The sequence below is a fragment of the Phyllobates terribilis genome, unplaced genomic scaffold, assembly GCF_046119375.1.
Source record: "Phyllobates terribilis strain yellow unplaced genomic scaffold, ASM4611937v1 Scaffold_2__4_contigs__length_985480577, whole genome shotgun sequence".
Taxonomy (NCBI): domain Eukaryota; kingdom Metazoa; phylum Chordata; class Amphibia; order Anura; family Dendrobatidae; genus Phyllobates; species Phyllobates terribilis.
In genome coordinates, this window is record NW_027362762.1 from 439,267,146 (window position 1) to 439,284,943 (window position 17,798).

At 42.6% G+C, this 17,798-nt stretch overlaps 1 protein-coding gene across 1 annotated transcript in view; it reads left to right on the forward strand.

The window, feature by feature from the left end:
- The window catches only part of SSC4D (scavenger receptor cysteine rich family member with 4 domains), a 95,956-nt gene extending 80,565 nt beyond the window's left edge, over window positions 1-15,391 (forward strand). Inside the window, exons 6-9 of the mRNA XM_073669114.1 lie at window positions 2,889-3,200; window positions 12,241-12,318; window positions 14,658-14,970; window positions 15,331-15,391. Of these exons, the coding sequence (XP_073525215.1) occupies window positions 2,889-3,200; window positions 12,241-12,318; window positions 14,658-14,970; window positions 15,331-15,391 (764 nt within the window). The remainder of the gene's footprint in view (window positions 1-2,888; window positions 3,201-12,240; window positions 12,319-14,657; window positions 14,971-15,330) is intronic.
- The last annotated feature ends 2,407 nt before the right edge of the window (window positions 15,392-17,798 follow it).

The following is a 17,798-nucleotide window of genomic DNA, read 5'->3' on the forward strand; positions in this document are numbered from 1 at the left end:
GTACTAGTGCCGCTGAGTACTGCTGACCGCTCCTCCAAGCAGCATCAGACATCCTGGGAGAGCGGTGCACGGATCACTGAATCTCTTCTGCTGCAGACAGCAGCTCACTCCTCATACTGACCAGAACGCTGATCACTCCTGCTGGATCCTGATCACTGCTCTACCACACCTGGAACAACCAGGGAGAGCGGTGCAGCTGTCGGTGAATCTCTCTCTTCTCCTGCAGGCTGCAGCTCATGTCTCCTGAACTAAACACTGTTCCGATCAGCCGGCATTTTATCACTGCTGTGCCTGATGCTGTAGACAGCTAACAGTGCCAGCACGTGGGCCCACCGGCGAATCCTCTGGTCCCCCGGTGGGCCAGTCCGACCCTGTTGAACACCCTATATAAACCTGGCCTGGTACCTCCTTCCTTGTGAGATTATTGACCTCCCAGCTCTATACTAGCTATCTCCTAGTCCTCCTCCTCGACCTGCTCCTTGTCGTTCTCCATACCATACCATACTGCTGTCTCCTGAGTACCGAACTCTGGCTTCCCTACTAACTTCGCTACCTGCCTCTGCTACCTCTAGTGGTTGCAATAGTAAAACCTCCAATCCAGTCCAGATCATAATAAATGGTATTATTTATTTTAAAACAGAATTTTCAATTTGTAGAGAACTGTTTGGTCCATATTTGGTCTCATGAGATTCATACATAAAATGACTTATACTGTACATTGTAGAGCTTATAATAGATTGAAGCATGTGTATCCCTGCTTTTAGGGTTACAAGATCAATTATCATGTCAGAAAGGATTTCTAATGGCGTCTTCTTTAGCTTGACTAAGCGTCTTTGTAATTACTATAAATCAATTTAAACAGACCTCAATTTCCCAAGACAAAGAAGCCAATTACCTACAGTACAGACCAAAAGTTTGGACACACCTTCTCATTTAAAGATTTTTCTGTATTTTCATGACTATGAAAATTGTACATTCACACTGAAGGCATCAAAACTATGAATTAACACATGTGGAATTATATACTTAACAAAAAAGTGTGAAACAACTGAAAATATGTCTTATATTCTAGGTTCTTCAAAGTAGCCACCTTTTGCTTTGATGATTGCTTTGTACGCTCTTGGCATTCTCTTGATGAGCTTCAAGAGGTAGTCACCGGAAATGGTCTTCCAACAATCTTGAAGGAGTTCCCAGAGATGCTTAGCACTTGTTGGCCCTTTTGCCTTCACTCTGCGGTCCAGCTCACCCCAAACCATCTCGATTGGGTTCAGGTCTGGCGACTGTGGAGGCCAGGTCATCTGGCGTAGCACCCCATCACTCTCCTTCTTGGTCAAATAGCCCTTACACAGCCTGGAGGTGTGTTTGAGGTCATTGTCCTGTTGAAAAATAAATGATGGTCCAACTAAAACCCAAACCGGATGGAATAGCATGCCGCTGCAAGATGCTGTGGTAGCCATGCTGGTTCAGTATGCCTTCAATTTTGAATAAATCCCCAACAGAGTCACCAGCAAAGCACCCCCACACCATCACACCTCCTCCTCCATGCTTCATGGTGGGAACCAGGCATGTAGAGTCCATCCGTTCACCTTTTCTGCGTCTCACAAAGACACGGTAGTTGGAACCAAAGATCTCAAATTTGGACTCATCAGACCAAAGTACAGATTTTCACTGGTCTAATGTCCATTCCTTGTGTTCTTTAGCCCAAACAAGTCTCTTCTGCTTGTTGCCTGTCCTTAGCAGTGGTTTCCTAGCAGCTATTTTACCATGAAGGCCTGCTGCACAAAGTCTCCTCTTAACAGTTGTTGAAGAGATGTGTCTGCTGCTAGAACTCTGTGTGGCATTGACCCGGTCTCTAATCTGAGCTGCTCTTAACCTGCGATTTCTGAGGCTGGTGACTCGGAAGCAGAGGTGACTCTTGGTCTTCCTTTCCTGGGGCGGTCCTCATGTGAGCCAGTTTCTTTGTAGCGCTTGATGGTTTTTGCAACTGCACTTGGGGACACTTTCAAAGTTTCCCAATTTTTTGGACTGACTGACCTTCATTTCTTAAAGTAATGATGGCCGCTCGTTTTTCTTTACTTAGCTGCTTTTTTCTTGCCATAATACAAATTCTAACAGTCTATTCAGTAGGACTATTAGCTGTGTATCCACCAGACTTCTGCACAACACAACTGATGGTCCCAACCCCATTTATAAGGCAAGAAATCCCACTTATTAAACCTGACAGGGCACACCTGTGAAGTGAAGACCATTTCCGGTGACTACCTCTTGAAGCTCATCAAGAGAATGCCAAGAGTGTGCAAAGCAGTCATCAAAGCAAAAGGTGGCTACTTTGAAGAACCTAGAATATAAGACATATTTTCAGTTGTTTCACACTTTTTTGTTAAGTATATAATTCCACATGTGTTAATTCATAGTTTTGATGCCTTCAGTGCGAATGTACAATTTTCATAGTCATAAAAATACAGAAAAATCTTTAAATGAGAAGGTGTGTCCAAACTTTTGGTCTATACTGTACATAGAATAGTAACAATATAAAGAAGGCAATATACAGAATTATTGCGTTGGCTAGCCTATTTTCTGTCTTGCTTCTTTCATACATCCAACTGAACCTCATTACAGAAGCAAAAGAAAAATAAAGGCATATTATTGTTTTTGGAAAAACAGTATTCAATGCGGTCAGGAAATTATGCAAGGTTGCATTTTCATAATTATACATTTAATTAAGCATAATCATAATTGAAACAATTAACCACAAATTTAGAATAATTGTTCAATACTAATTGTTCTAAATAAAATAAACATTCTTATGTAGGTAAAAACTGTCAGCTCTGTATAAAAAAAACTAACATATTGTATTATATTAATTGTTCTTCACTTTTACCCACCAGGTGGCAGTATTAGACTAGTAAATGGAAATAGCAGTTGCCAAGGAAGAGTGGAAGTTCTCTATCAGAATACTTGGGGAACTGTATGTGATGATGACTGGGATTACAACAACGCACAGGTGGTTTGCAAGCAGATGGGTTGTGGTCCCGCCATTGTGGCTACAACTCTTAGTTATTTTGGCTATGGAAGTGGTCCCATCCTCCTTGATAATGTAGATTGTGTTGGTACAGAGAAAGATCTAATCGAATGCTTCAACTTAGGTTGGGGGCAGCATAATTGTGGACATCATGAAGATGCAGGTGTAATTTGTCAAGGTAAATATGTTTTATATGATTCATAAGCCGGTTGTATAACCAAAAGGCAACGTGTATGTAGCCTACTATATTGTGTCTTCTCAGGGAGGGACACTAACTGCTTGGGGCCCCTGTGCAAGAAATGTGTCTGGGCCCCCCACCTTTTATGGTTGACAAAGCTACAGATTTATCTATAGCCACACACACATATACACCTCTTACATAGTCTCCTTTATTATGTACATTGCCGCCCCTTATTACACAGTGCCCTCTCTTGTTATGTACAGCACCGTCCCTTACCTATTGGATTATTTATAGCCCCCTGTTCTTTATTACATACCGTCTTCTCTTGTTAGATATATAATGAAATGATGGCTGATGGAGCATGGGAAAACTTCTTTTCTGATGGAGGAGACTGATGAACTGGTCTTCTGGTCACCGGCTGCTCCATCAACAGTCATTTTATAACTAACAAGAGATAACTTTGTAATAAAAGAGGGCGCTGTGACAGACAAAAATAACGAGAATACACTATGTAAGGCCCTGGCAAGGGTGCACTGGCGTTATGTCTGCCCCTGGTTCTTCTCAATGGTGTCATGGTGTTTCAGGGCCAGATCTGTCAAGCTCAGACATAAAAAGAACACTTTAAGAACAAAGAAAGTAGCTTTAGAGCAAACAGTACCACACTAATAAGTGAACTACTCTACATTCTTGCATTTATATGTATATATGAATTTTACTGCCGGAGTAGTGCTACTAAACTAAATTCCCTTAACCTAGACTTGTACTAACCAGCCACTGTCTTCAGCTCTTCTTGGCGCTGCTCTAGTCCTGATCCGCCATCTCATGACTCCAACTTCTGACTGACTGGAATTCAGAGGTAACAGTCACATGCTCTCAATGTAAGTCTATGAGAGCCATGCTCTGGCTCTCATAGACTCACGCTGAGTTATGACTTCTGGCTCACCCAACAAACAATGGAGCAATTCGGCTGGTCACAAACTGCTGAGGCTGACCGGAGCAACATCGATAAAAGATGAAGATGGCAGCTGGTACATATTAGACTAAGTGCAGGGAACTTAGATTAGCGACACCACTACAGCTCTGCATTAAAAAAAAACACTGGAGTGGTGCTTTAAAAGGGTTTTACCACCATAAAAAATGCATCCCATCTAAAAGATCTTGGAAGAATAATGCACTTCAGAAAATGAATTCAATACCAGAAATGCACCCTTTTTCTACATCAGGCATACCTTTGTATCTTGATCAGGGGTGGATTAAGAGTATCAAGGGCCCCGGGCAGTTTAGAAGGTGCAGGCCGCCCCCCCCACACACACACACACAACACACCTGATGTATCACGTGACATGTCACATGATCCCCTGTGATAGATCATGTGATAGTTCACGTGAAATTAATTTGGCACAATATTAATTATAATAAATTTTTTTTAGGCTGTGTGCCCACTATGCGTTTTTTAAGCGTTTCCGCAGCGGCAGTTCCGCTGCAGAAACGCTTAAAAAACGCATGGTAGAAGGCCTGCCATGTTCCCCAATGATAATCCGCATGTGCTGTTCACATGCTGCGGAGATTTCCGCTGCGGATTATTATTGCGGAAAAATCCGCAGCACAACCAATTATTTTGCGTAAGCGCGGCGCTTTCGCCACCATTGACTTGCATTGGAACACATGGAATCCTCATCACTGCATCTGTACATGCAGAATCCATGCGTTTCAATGTGCGGATGGTACCTGGGTTTGGAGAAGAGGAGACTCTCCTCCGGACCCGGGTACCATAGAACCTGTAAAAAAAGAATAAAATAAAAAATAAATATTATACTTACCTTCTGATGGCCCCCGGTGTCTTTATCCAATGCGTCCTGGATTGCCGGCAGCTCGCGATGGTCTGAAAAGGACCTGCCGTGACGTCATTTAGTCATGTGACGGGTCACGCGACCGCTGACGTCGGCAGGCCATCAGAAGGTAATTATATATTTATTTTTTACCATTCTTTTACGGTCAAACTATATAAATCCATGCCGGTTGCATGGATTTATATAGTGTGACCAAGTTGTCAAGCACTTTCCAAGTGATGCTAAAATAGCTTGGAAAGCGCTTGTCAACCCGCATGCGGAAATGCATGTGAAGAACGCTTCACATCCGCAAGTCCCTGGCAGGAAAAACGCATGTACAATCCGCATGTACAATCCACATGTATAATCCGCATGCGTTTTTTCTGCCAGGGAGATGCAGAAACGCTCAAAAAAATTCCGGAGCATTTCTGCATCGTGGGCACATAGCCTTACATTAATTGTATGACTCAATATTGAGCACACGTAGCCATCTATACACAGCGGGAGGCCGCACGTAGCCATCTATACACAGCGGGAGGAAGCACGGCACCATCTATACACAGCGGGAGGCCGCACGGCGCCATCTATACACAGTGGGAGGCTGCACGGCGCCATCTTAACACAGCGGGAGGCCGCACGTAGCCATCTATACACAGCAGGAGGCCGCACGGCGCCATCTATACACAGCGGGAGGCCGCACGGCGCCATCTATACACAGCGGGAGGCCACACGTAGCCATCTATACACAGCAGGAGGCCACACGGCGCCATCTATACACAGCGGGAGGCCACACGGCGCCATCTATACACAGCGGGAGGCCGCACGGCGCCACCTATACACAGCGGGAGGCCGCACGGCGCCACCTATACACAGCGGGAGGCCGCACGGCGCCACCTATGCACAGCAGGAGGCCGCACGGCGCCACCTATACACAGCGGGAGGCCGCACGGCACCATCTATACACAGCGGGAGGCCGTATGGCGCAATCTATACACAGCGGGAGGCCGCACGGCGCCCCCCCAGAGACAGCAGGAGGCCGCACGGCGCCATTTATTCTCAGCAGGAGGCCGCACGCAGTCACGCACACACACAAACATATACAGACATATACATACACGCATAAACACATTTGAAACACAAAAATACATATAAACAGACATCATACAATGATATCTGCCTACACACACACACACACACACATACATACATATACATACATACAAACACACTCACACACGCAGACACACACACACTCGCCATCCCCCGGCTCGGCTCGGCTCCAGTCATCCTGCTTTTTTCCGGTGCAGCACTGCAGGCCAGGTGCGCACTGCGTGACGTCTCCTAGCAGTGACGTGGCCGGGCCAGCACAGGGAAGTTAACTGCTGCAGTGCTGGCCCGGCCGAAGACGAAGCAGCCAGAGAGGCCATTTAAATGGTACAGAACTAAAGGCCCACTTAAAGGTGATTGAAGGCAGAGAACGAATTGTATTAGCAGGACGCCAGTGAACAGTTGTCTACCGTGAAAGGAAGCTCAATTGTCTATATTGAAAGGAAGCTATGGTCGCCATATTGGGACATAAATTCTTCTACCGAGAGCAGTGGACTTCCAAGGTTCTAGTGAAGAGTCGTACCGACATACCTCAAACAGCAAGGTCCACATTAGTCTGTTGGAAACTGAAAGTGGCTGTGAGCGGCCGTAGCGTTACACATCGACCCGTGTGGCCCTTACAGGGGAAGATGAAGTCTTCCATAATAGTTTGCCGGATTGTCATGAGGTGCAGGAGTATGAAGTGCAAGGAAAATTAAGTGTCATTAAATGTAACTGAGAAGTGCCCATGTCTGCTTAATTTGTAAAGAATTGTGCCTATAATCTGATATACATAATTCTTATCAAGTTCATGTTCAGTAAAAATAAGTTTATATATTGACTTTGGTCTCCCTCACTCATCTCTGTAATATCTGGTCCTGGCCTGACAAATACAATGACAGCATGCGGTCTTCAGATATCGCTCAGGTAACAAGAGCACACACACCTAGCCAAGCCCCTCATTTTCATGTAGCGTGGTGCGGCATGGAAGACGAGTAACTCACCCACAGCTACTGCCCTACACCATGCTACACATGTGTTCTCATATGTCTTGAAGCAATTTAGAATGCTAGTGATCAGGCTACATAGGTAAGGCTTCATTCAGGCATCAATTTTTTTTTACGTGCTAGAAATATGGGCTGAGATTCATCAATGATTTTCATCAGATTTTCATTAAGGGGTCATCCAAGTTTCATCAAAATTTTAATCCGATTTTCAGCAGTTTTTCTTGAATGTGAAAACTTTTTTTCCACCTTCTTTTATTTAACTTAACAACCTAAAGAGTCCTCATATGTTAGATAATTGCTCCCCTCCAGAGATTAAAGGGGTTGTCCACTACTTTATATGGTCCCCCAATGTATTCCGCCAGGGCCCATAAGTGTTTCTCTAATCTTGTGGTGCCTTTTCTTCCTGTGAGCGGTGCTATCACTGGCCGCTCACAGGCATCACGTAACCCCCGGCTGCAGCCGGCTCTGACATCCGCTGACGTCAGGACAAGTCCAGGCTGCAGCCGGAGGTCCCTCTTCTGCGTTCCACCAGTGGCTGCTGGGTTGTGGGCGGGGTTATCCCATGCGTCACACCCAGCATCCACCGCGCTCTCTCCCACTCCTCATTCACTGGGAAAACGTGCGTTGGATGCTGGGTGTGACGCATGGAGTAACCCCACCCACAGCCCAGCGTCCACCGCGGAGAGTGCGTCACTGATGTCACGCCTCACTTGATGTGACAGTGACGGGTCATGTGATGCCTCTGAGCGGCCAGTGATGGCGCCCCTCAGAGGCAGAAAAGGTACCGCAAGGTATCTACAAAAACACTTCTGGGCCCCGGGGGAATACATTGGAGGCTTCTTATAAAGTAGTGGACAACTTCTTTAAGATTGTATGTTTGCTTACTCACATATATAATCCTATTAGGTCTGATATACAACTATTGTTGCCAGTGTATTAACCTTCAATTGCACTAGGAATTACATGGAGAGGCTATTAAGTGGGGTGATCTTTATATCCTCTTAGCAGATTGTCCACTATGTGTATATATCATCTGTTTAAATACTGAATAAAGAAATTATTGCTGCACCACAAATCATTTTCTCCTCCTCTTTGGTTGCTCTTCTGGTTAATATATTCTGTAGGTACTATTCTATTTGACACCATTATTATGAGACTGACCTCCTTTTTTCGGTTCGGTTCTGCTATCTAACTGTCTATGAAAACTGTCTGTGATGGCATCCGAGTGCTGTCTGATTTTTTTCACACGCTCAGAGACTCATATTGTTGAGTTTGATTCGACAATCGGAACATTCTCCGTGATTTTGCATGAACAACTCAGTCCACAAAAAATCACGAACATGTAAACAGCCCCACAGACTATCAATACGTACAAGTGCTATCTGTGAGAAACACGAATAGCACTTTACATGAAAAAACTGACATTTGAATGAACCCCAAGCCTGACATAGAAAAAGGGTGCCTTTCAGGTATTGATTGAATTCTATTTGAGAAGTGTATTATTTTTCCAAGTGCCTTTAGATCAGATCCATTTTTATTGTGGTAAAACTCATTTAAAAGTGTTCTATTTAAATGGAATGTGTCATAAAAATATCAATTGAAAAAAAAGTATTAATGTATTAATTTTTTTTAAATATTGAATTCTTAAAAAAGTTTGATATTTTCAACTTTTAAACACTGGGGGAGCAGCTGTTCATTTTTTTCAGGAAAACCTAGTCCACTGATAACTCACAATACGACTGCAATAAATGTGGGCTGGATCTCGTCACGTGTGTGACATCACTCTTCCCCTCCCCTTCAAAAGGATAAGAGAGGATGAAGTTTAGGATCACAGTGCGGAGTCATTTTGTTGGTGACTTTAATGTGATATTGATATGTGAACAGTATCATTAAAGATTCTAGTTAGCGCTGATTCTGACTTTTCTGCGAAGTGAAGTGAAAATTAGAATGGCGCCCCTTCCACATGGTGCAGTATAAAAATGCAACACAATTCCTTCCTTGTGGGGGAATTTTATTTACAGCATTCACTGCATGATAAAAATGACCTGTTATCATTCTTCACGTCAGTATGATTACGGCGATATCAAACTTGTACTGATTTTTGTTTTAGTTTAAATCAGAAGCTTAAAAAATAAATACATAAAAAAATTTGGTTTGTGGCACCATTTTCTGAAACCCGTCGTATTTTACCATCGATGGAGATACAGTGGTGGCCAAAAGTATTGGCACCCCTGCAATTCTGTCAGATAATACTCAGTTTCTTCCTGAAAATGATTGCAATCACAAATTCTTTGGTATTATTATCTTCATTTAATTTGCTTGCAAGGAAAAAACACAAAAGAGAATGAAGCAAAAATCAAATCATTGATCATTTCACACAAAACTCCAAAAATGGGCCAGACAAAAGTATTGGCACCCTCAGCCTAATATTTGGTTGCACAACCTTTAGCCAAAATAACTGCGAACAACCGCTTCCGGTAACCATCAATGAGTTTCTTACAATGCTCTGCTGGAATTGTAGACCATTCTTCTTTGGCAAACTGCTCCAGGTCCCTGATATTTGAAGGGTGCCTTCTCCAAACTTCATTTTGAGATCTCTCCACAGGTGTTCTATGGGATTCAGGTCTGGACTCATTGCTGGCCACCTTAGAAGTCTCCAGTGCTTTCTCTCAAACCATTTTATAGTGCTTTTGGAAGTGTGTTTTGGGTCATTGTTCTGCTGGAAGACCCATGACCTCTGAGGGAGACCCAGCTTTCTCACACTGGGCCCTACATTATGCTGCAAAATTTGTTGGTAGTCTTCAGACTTCATAATGCCATGCACACGGTCAAGCAGTCCAGTGCCAGAGGCAGCAAAACAACCCCAAAACATCAGGGAACCTCCGCCATGTTTGACTGTAGGGACCGTGTTCTTTTCTTTGAATGCCTCTTTTTTTTTCCTGTACACTCTATGTTGATGTTTTTTGCCAAAAAGCTCTACTTTTGTCTCATCTGACCAGAGAACATTCTTCCAAAACATTTTAGGCTTTCTCAGGTAAGTTTTGGCAAACTCCAGCCTGGCTTTTTTATGTCTCAGGGTAAGAAGTGGGGTCTTCCTGGGTATCCTACCATACAGTCCCTTTACATTCAGACGCCGACGGATAGTACGGGTTGACACTGTTGTACCCTCGGACTGCAGGGCAGCTTGAACTTGTTTGGATGTTAGTCGAGGTTCTTTATCCACCATCCGCACAATCTCTCGTCAATTTTTCTTTTCCGTCCACGTCTAGGGAGGTTAGCCACAGTGCCATGGGCTTTAAACTTCTTGATGACACTGCGCACGGAAGACACAGGAACATTCAGGTCTTTGGAGATGGACTTGTAGCCTTGAGATTGCTCATGCTTTCCTCACAATTTGGTTTCTCAAGTCCTCAGACAGTTCTTTGGTCTTCTTTCTTTTCTCCATGCTCAATGTGGTACACACAAGGACACAGGACAGAGGTTGAGTCAACTTTAATCCATGTTAACTGGCTGCAAGTGTGATTTAGTTATTGCCAACACCTGTTAGGTGCCACAGGTAAGTTACAGGTGCTGTTAATTAAACGAATTAGAGAAGCATCACATGATTTTTCAAACAGTGCCAATACTTTTGTCCACCCCCTTTTTTAGGTTTGGTGTGGAATTATATCCAATTTGGCTTTAGGACAATTCTTTTTGTGTTTTTTCATTGAAGACAAATTAAATGAAGATAATAATACCAAAGAATTTGTGATTGCAATAATTTTCAGGAAGAAACTGAGTATTATCTGACAGAATTGCAGGGGTGCCAATTTGTTTTTTGTGTGGCAAGCTAATGCTTTTATTTAGGGTACATATGATGGTTTTATTGCACTTTGCTAGGGAGGACGGGGTGACCGAAAAATCCGTTCTGGCTTTTTGACTATTTTTCTGTCTTTAGTATATATCGTAAATTTAAATTTTGATAGACTGCGGCGATAGAAAGTATTTTCATTTTTTAAATTTATTTGTAAAGAAAAACTCCCAATAATTTTTTTATTCCCTCAACCAGCGTAAAATTGTATGTACTGTAGTGAAATGTATTGATATACTCACCGAGCGCCGTCTTCACTTGGTTCACAGCGCTGCTCTGGTCCCCTCAGTCATATGAAGGTGATTCAGACCAGCTGGATCACATTGCAGTTTGTGTGAGCCGGAAGTTGCTATTACGATGTAAGTCTATGGAGCTGACGCTCCGTATGCTTATATAGTAAAACAACTTCCTCCAGCTGTGAGAACAGCTAGATAGTATAGCATTAGTAGCCACTGCCCTGGACCCCCTCTCACTGCCGCTGCTCCTTGACCCCCTCTCACCGCTGCTACCCTGGACCTCCTCTCACCGCCGCTGCCCAGACCTCCTATCACTGCACACTGCTGAACACTGCGTAAACGGTGACATGTGGAAATTGTAGCTCAGCTCATTGTGCTGGGCTCTAATAAAATGGCACCTTGCTCCTCAGACATCTGTGAACTGGGCAGCCCAATGTGCGTGCACAGTTTACAGCTGATGCAGCCAAAGTATAGGAGATCCGGTCATACACTACCCACAGTTTTCTATGGCCAGGGGCTGCTGTATTTGCTGTGTGTAAATGTCATGCTCAGACACCTGCACAAAAGCAAGTAAAAATGGCGGCCCCAATGGCTGCAGAAAAGAAACTGATAAAAAAAATAAATGGTAAAACAGTTCATTTTATTTTGTTTTAAAAATAAATGCAAATATAATTAATAATTATAAATAAAAACAAAACATTGTGAGACATTCCCTTCAATGAATCTTCTTTGTATTCTTAAATAAATGTGCTTTGGGTGAAGCACACTTCAATAATGTCCATGTCCAGATTATGAATAGCACAATATGCTGTATATTTTTATTTCTAGCCTTCAATGTAAATACTTTTATGCTTAAAAATGACAAAAGTATTCACGGAGTGATACCTTTATTGGCTAACCAGAAAAAATATATATATATGCAAGCTTTCAGAGCACAGAGGCTCAAATTATTTCTGACCTTGAATGTTGAAATCACATATCTAGTCATCATTATTCTATCTAAAAATAACCATATATTACATTTCTTAGGTGTGAAAGACTCTGAATTGTTTTTCAAAGAAAGCAGTTTTGATGTGACAACTAAATCAGCAACACCTCCAAAAGATGGTATGTATGGAATGGAGTCTCTTAGAGTTGAGCAAATTGATTTTCAGGACCCTGGTCAGTACTCCTACAGTACTCCGTCACAGCTGGACCAGAACACAGTGTACTTCCTATTACCTGCGGAATTCTCGACATTTCCACTGATTAGTAGGCCCCGCAACGATATCACAGTTGCTGACATTTCAGTCTGCAGTGTGGAACAAATTCCAAAGTGCTCACTTGACATCATTGTTGAGTGAAGTAGTTTCCGGCTTCCTCTCTCCTGTGACTTGTGTCCTGATGTCCAAGTAGACAATATCATGCCATATAGATAGAATGGAGGTGAGTGTAACGTGACCTATGGCAGAAATGTGGCCTGAATTTGGTAGCAGGAGGAAGTGGTGGCCCTTAGGAAGACAATTAGAAGATACCAGTTAATGAAAGAGTATGCTTGGAGTACCTAACTTGAATAGGTGGCAAGTAAGGGTTTGACAGAAGTACCTGGTTCCCTTGGTCAGTCCACTGTGTTACAGAGGGTCCATGGGTTCTGACGGCAGCTAGAGGCTCAGCATGTTTAATATTCGTATAATTGTACTGACACGAACAAAAAATTAACAAATTATTTATACCGCAGGGTGCATTTTTGTAGCCTAAAATGGTAAGAATAAAACCTAAAACTTGTTCTGCAAACAAGCCTTCAAACAGCTTTGTGAATGGAAAACTAAAAATTGATGGCTCTTAGAATGCATTCATGATAAACAATCAAAAGATCTGATGAAAACTAATAAAAAAGATTGTGTTGTGGGGGCCTAAAATAGGACTTGTCTTCAAATGGTAAGCAAAGTCCCTATTATAGAGAATTAAAATTTTATTTTACATTGCTAAAATTATTAATTCTATAATATTTTAAATCTGAAATGACTTATTACTGCAGTAGATCTTCTGAATCCAAGAACCCATCGTATGCCAACTGATATCTATATCCAAGATTGTCATCACTAATCAACAGTTTCAAGATCACCTGCCCACTTGATCCTATGGGTTTTATTTTAAAAATTGTTAACCTAAAAAAAAATACTTTTCTAAATGTAATACAGTATATTTGAAAAGCTTTTCCGGAACTGACATATTAATGAACTTTTGACTGGATAGCACATCAGTATCAGATTGTCGCGGGTCTAGCATCAATCCTACTTATCAGCTTTTGTCTGTTTCAGCTGATGTAAACAATGTACAGAGCCGGAATAGCATGGTTCCATACATTATTTAATGTCCATGTCCATTCCTTGGTTCTCGCTTTTTTCCTATTCAGGTGAATGCACCCCCACTGATCGGACATCGATGACCTCTAATATAGATAGATAATATTTTAGTCCTGACAACCCCTTTCAAATAATGTTAAAAGAAATGCTTTTTAGTGCCAACTACATTATTTAAATAACCCGACTTTCTAAAGGAATCAGGTCTAAACTTCTGGGTAAGGCTCCTTGGCATGTACATGGCCTCTTACTAAAAGAAGTTAATCGTTTTTCAAATGTAGGCACAGAGAGGCCCCTTTTATGTAAAGATAAGTGTAGACATAAAGATCTGAGTTATCCAACAGACATCAATAGTTATTAAAGGGAATCTGTCACTAGGTTTTTACTACCCTATCTCAGAGCAGCAAAGTGTAGGGTCAGAGACCGTGATTACAGTGATCTATCACTTACTTTAATGTTTGCTGCAGTTTTGCTAAAATCACTGTATTATCTGCTGCAGATCTAATTCTCTGCAGCTTTCTGTGTAAACTGTGCATAGGCAGAAAGCTGCCAATCAGTGTTGGGGGCCGGCTTATACAGAGCACGTGAATATGGAGGATTATATGGCAGCAGGTTCACTAGTCCTCTAGTGATAATCTCCCGCTGATAAAAGCTACAGCAAGCAGCCCAGTAAATGATACATTGCTGGAATCAGGGTCTCTGTCTCTACATTATGCTGCTCTCAGATTAGGTGACAAAAACCTGGTGATAGCTCCTTTTTTTTACAAATTGCCAAATTACAATAAAGGCACAATTGTTAATAGCAATAAAATGATTTATTCTGGATACAGTTGACTATTAACATATTCTTATAACCTAGCTGTTGAAGTATTAAAACTTTTAAAAATTTTTACTCTAAGGAGCATTGAACCGTTAATTATCTTCTGACATGTCCGTGAGCTGTGACTCCCATCAGTTCCAGAAAATTTTCATAGCAATCTCCGATACAGAGCATTAATGTGACATCTCTGAAATGTCAGAAGATAACTAAAGGTGAAATAGAAGTTTACAAAAATATGCAACCATTAGAATTACAAAATGACACATTTTTCTCTGTGTTTCCAGGGTCTATCCGGTTAGTGAATGGAAGCCATCGATGTGAAGGACGTTTGGAAATATTTTTTTTATTACAGTGGGGAACTGTATGTGATGATGCATGGGACCTAAAGGCGGCAAAAGTGGTTTGCCGTTCTTTAGGCTGTGGAACAGCTATGACAGCATGGGGAGAAGCATGGTATGGACAGGGCACTGGCATTATATTCCTTGACAATGTTAAGTGTCATGGAAATGAAAGTTCCCTATTGCAGTGCTCCTATATCCGCTGGAATGTCCACAACTGTGACCATTCTGAAGATGCTGGGGTCAAGTGTGGACATTTGTAAACACCATCTTCAGCCAAATTGAACATATGTAAATGTATACATTATGTACATAACTCTGTATTGTCTCTTGACTGTATTTTTGCACTTTATTAACCCATTAAAACCAAGAATACATGATGGTAAATGGAAAAATTACAATAAGACAAATGGTAATTGTTTTTATATTTTATAAAATATACCTACTGTAGTTTGAAGTTGACCTTTAAAAAGTAACTCAACTTTTTTTTATTTAATTATCCTCCAGGTGTCTCAAAGTTATGAATTCTTTCAATAAACTTCATTATGTTATTATGCCTCCTTCTGTCTTAAACACTATCCTTCGGCACTGTTTCAATGTTCACTTTATTCTCTTTTAGGAGCTCCCTTCGACTGCTGATTAGCAAGATCTGTGCATTATATTCAACCAATATAAGCTAAGAGGCTCAGATAGGGAAAGTCCCATACCCAGACTACTAAATATAGTGTAGGGATCTTGCTGAGCAGCAGTTGAAAGCAGCTTTAAAGGAGCATGAATTGTATATTGAAATAGCACTTCATAACTTTGTAATGATTGAAGGGTGATTAAGTAGAAAACATATGGTTGCTTTTTAAATTACAGGATAGTCCAATCTAAGTTTCACAAGTAAAATAAGTAGTCTGCTAATCTGTGTTATTACACATGCCCATGATTCTTGATCCTAAAGACTTGAAGGTAATCCACAGCAGGAGCGGTATGTGTTAAAAAGTAAATGTATTAAATCCTTACATATATTTCTAAGTTTGAACTGAACTTTTAATATCAAGTCTAGCAGAGCAATAAGTTCCAGGGGAAGCACTTGTTGATTTGTTTGAACACCTCATTGGTTCTAACTTAGTAGGAACTATTGATGTTCCAAATACAAAACCATTGATGTTTGAAACATTCCAACCAGTGCTTTTCCTGGGACCTGTTATTTTGCTAGAAAAGATATACCGTATTTTTCGGACCATAAGACGCACCTAGGTTTTAGAGGAGGAAAATAAAAAAATAAAAATTTAAGCAAAAAATGTGGTCATGATGCACTTTTAAGGGGGAGGGGGTCTTCTGCTGACACTGGTATAGGGGTAATGTCCCCCAATTCTGACAATATCCCCCATCCTGGTATATATGCCACCCCCCTTCCTTTTATACGTGGCCCCCATCCCCATCCTGGTATGCCTGGCATCTCTCCATCATGGTATGCATGGCACCCCTCATCCTTATCCTGGTATGCATGACACCCCTCATACCTATCCTGATATGCATGGCACCCCTCATCCCTGTCCTGATATGCATGGCACCCCTAATCCCTATCCTGGTATGCATGGCACCCATCATCCCTGTCCTGGTATGCATAGCACCCCTCATCCCTGTCCTGGTATGCATGGCACCCCTCATCCCTGTCCTGGTATGCATGGCACCCCTACTCCCTATCCTGGTATGCATGGCACCCCTCATCCCTGTCCTGGTATGCATGGCACCCCTCATCCCTGTCCTAGTATGCATGGCACCCCTCATCCCTGTCCTAGTATGCATGGCACCCCTCATCCCTGTCCTGGTATGCATGGCACCCATCATCCCTGTGCTGGTATGCATGGCACCTCTAATCCCTATCCTGGTATGCATGGCACCCCTCATCCCTATCCTGGTATGCATGGCACCCCTCATCCCTGTCCTGGTATGCATGGCACCCTTTATCCCTGTCCTGGTATGCATGGCACCCCTCATCCCTGTCCTGGTATGCATAGCACCCTTCATCCCAGTCCTGGTATGCATGGCACCCCTAATCCCTGTCCTAGTATGCATGGTCCCCCTAATCCCCATCAGGCTGCATATAAAAAAATAAACACTCCTACTCACCTCTCTTCTCTCCTCCAGCGCTGCGTCCTGTCTGCCTGCACTGATCTCTCCATGTGAGCCATGCATGATGTCACTGCCATGCTCGGCTCACAAGGAGAGATCAGCTGCCGGAAGTCACTGCTCACCACGCCGGGTCTGTGTGCGCGGGGAGCAGTGACTTCACTCTCCTTCATAGCCGGCACACAGCGGAGCCGCGCTACGGCTGCTGCTGCTGCCGGCTATCTCCTGTGCCCGCTCATTAAAGGGCATGAATATTCACCCCCTCCCCACGCCCATGGGCGTGGAGAGAGGTTGAATATTCATGCCCTTTAACAGCGGGCACAGGAGATAGCTGGCAGCAGCAGGAGCCGTAACGCGGCTACACTGTATACCGCTATTAAGGAGCATGAATATTCATTTTCTTTAGCAGCGGGGACAGTGTAGGCTGCAGCAGGCGGCTGCTGCCTCCTGTGCCCCGCTCCTCCACCGCTACCGCTCCCCCCACACCACACATAAACATACACCCCCCCCCCAACATTCGGACTATAAGACGCACCCCCCATTTTCCTCCAAAATTTTGGAGGAAAAAAGTGCGTCTTATAGTCCGAAAAATACGGTATGCATCCTTGAGTAACAAGGATTTAATAAATTGACAGCTACTGCTGTGGATTATTTTCCTATGTAAGTTTTAGCAGTCAGTTTTCAGAGATCACCTATGGGATGTTACCTTCCTTTAAATGTAACACCTATATTCCTCTATTATTACATTTTTGTAGAGCAATCTAATAGGGATAGTTATCACACTGTATATGTAAAACATTAAGCATATTCAAACCAAGGCTGTATGATGGTAAACGAAAGAAAAAATACAATATGATAAACAGTAATTGTCCTTTGATTTAATAATATGCACACAATGTAATTTTAAGTTAACCTCCAATCTACATTACAGTTTTCAGAGCACTGAGATCAGCTATGGAAAGTTCC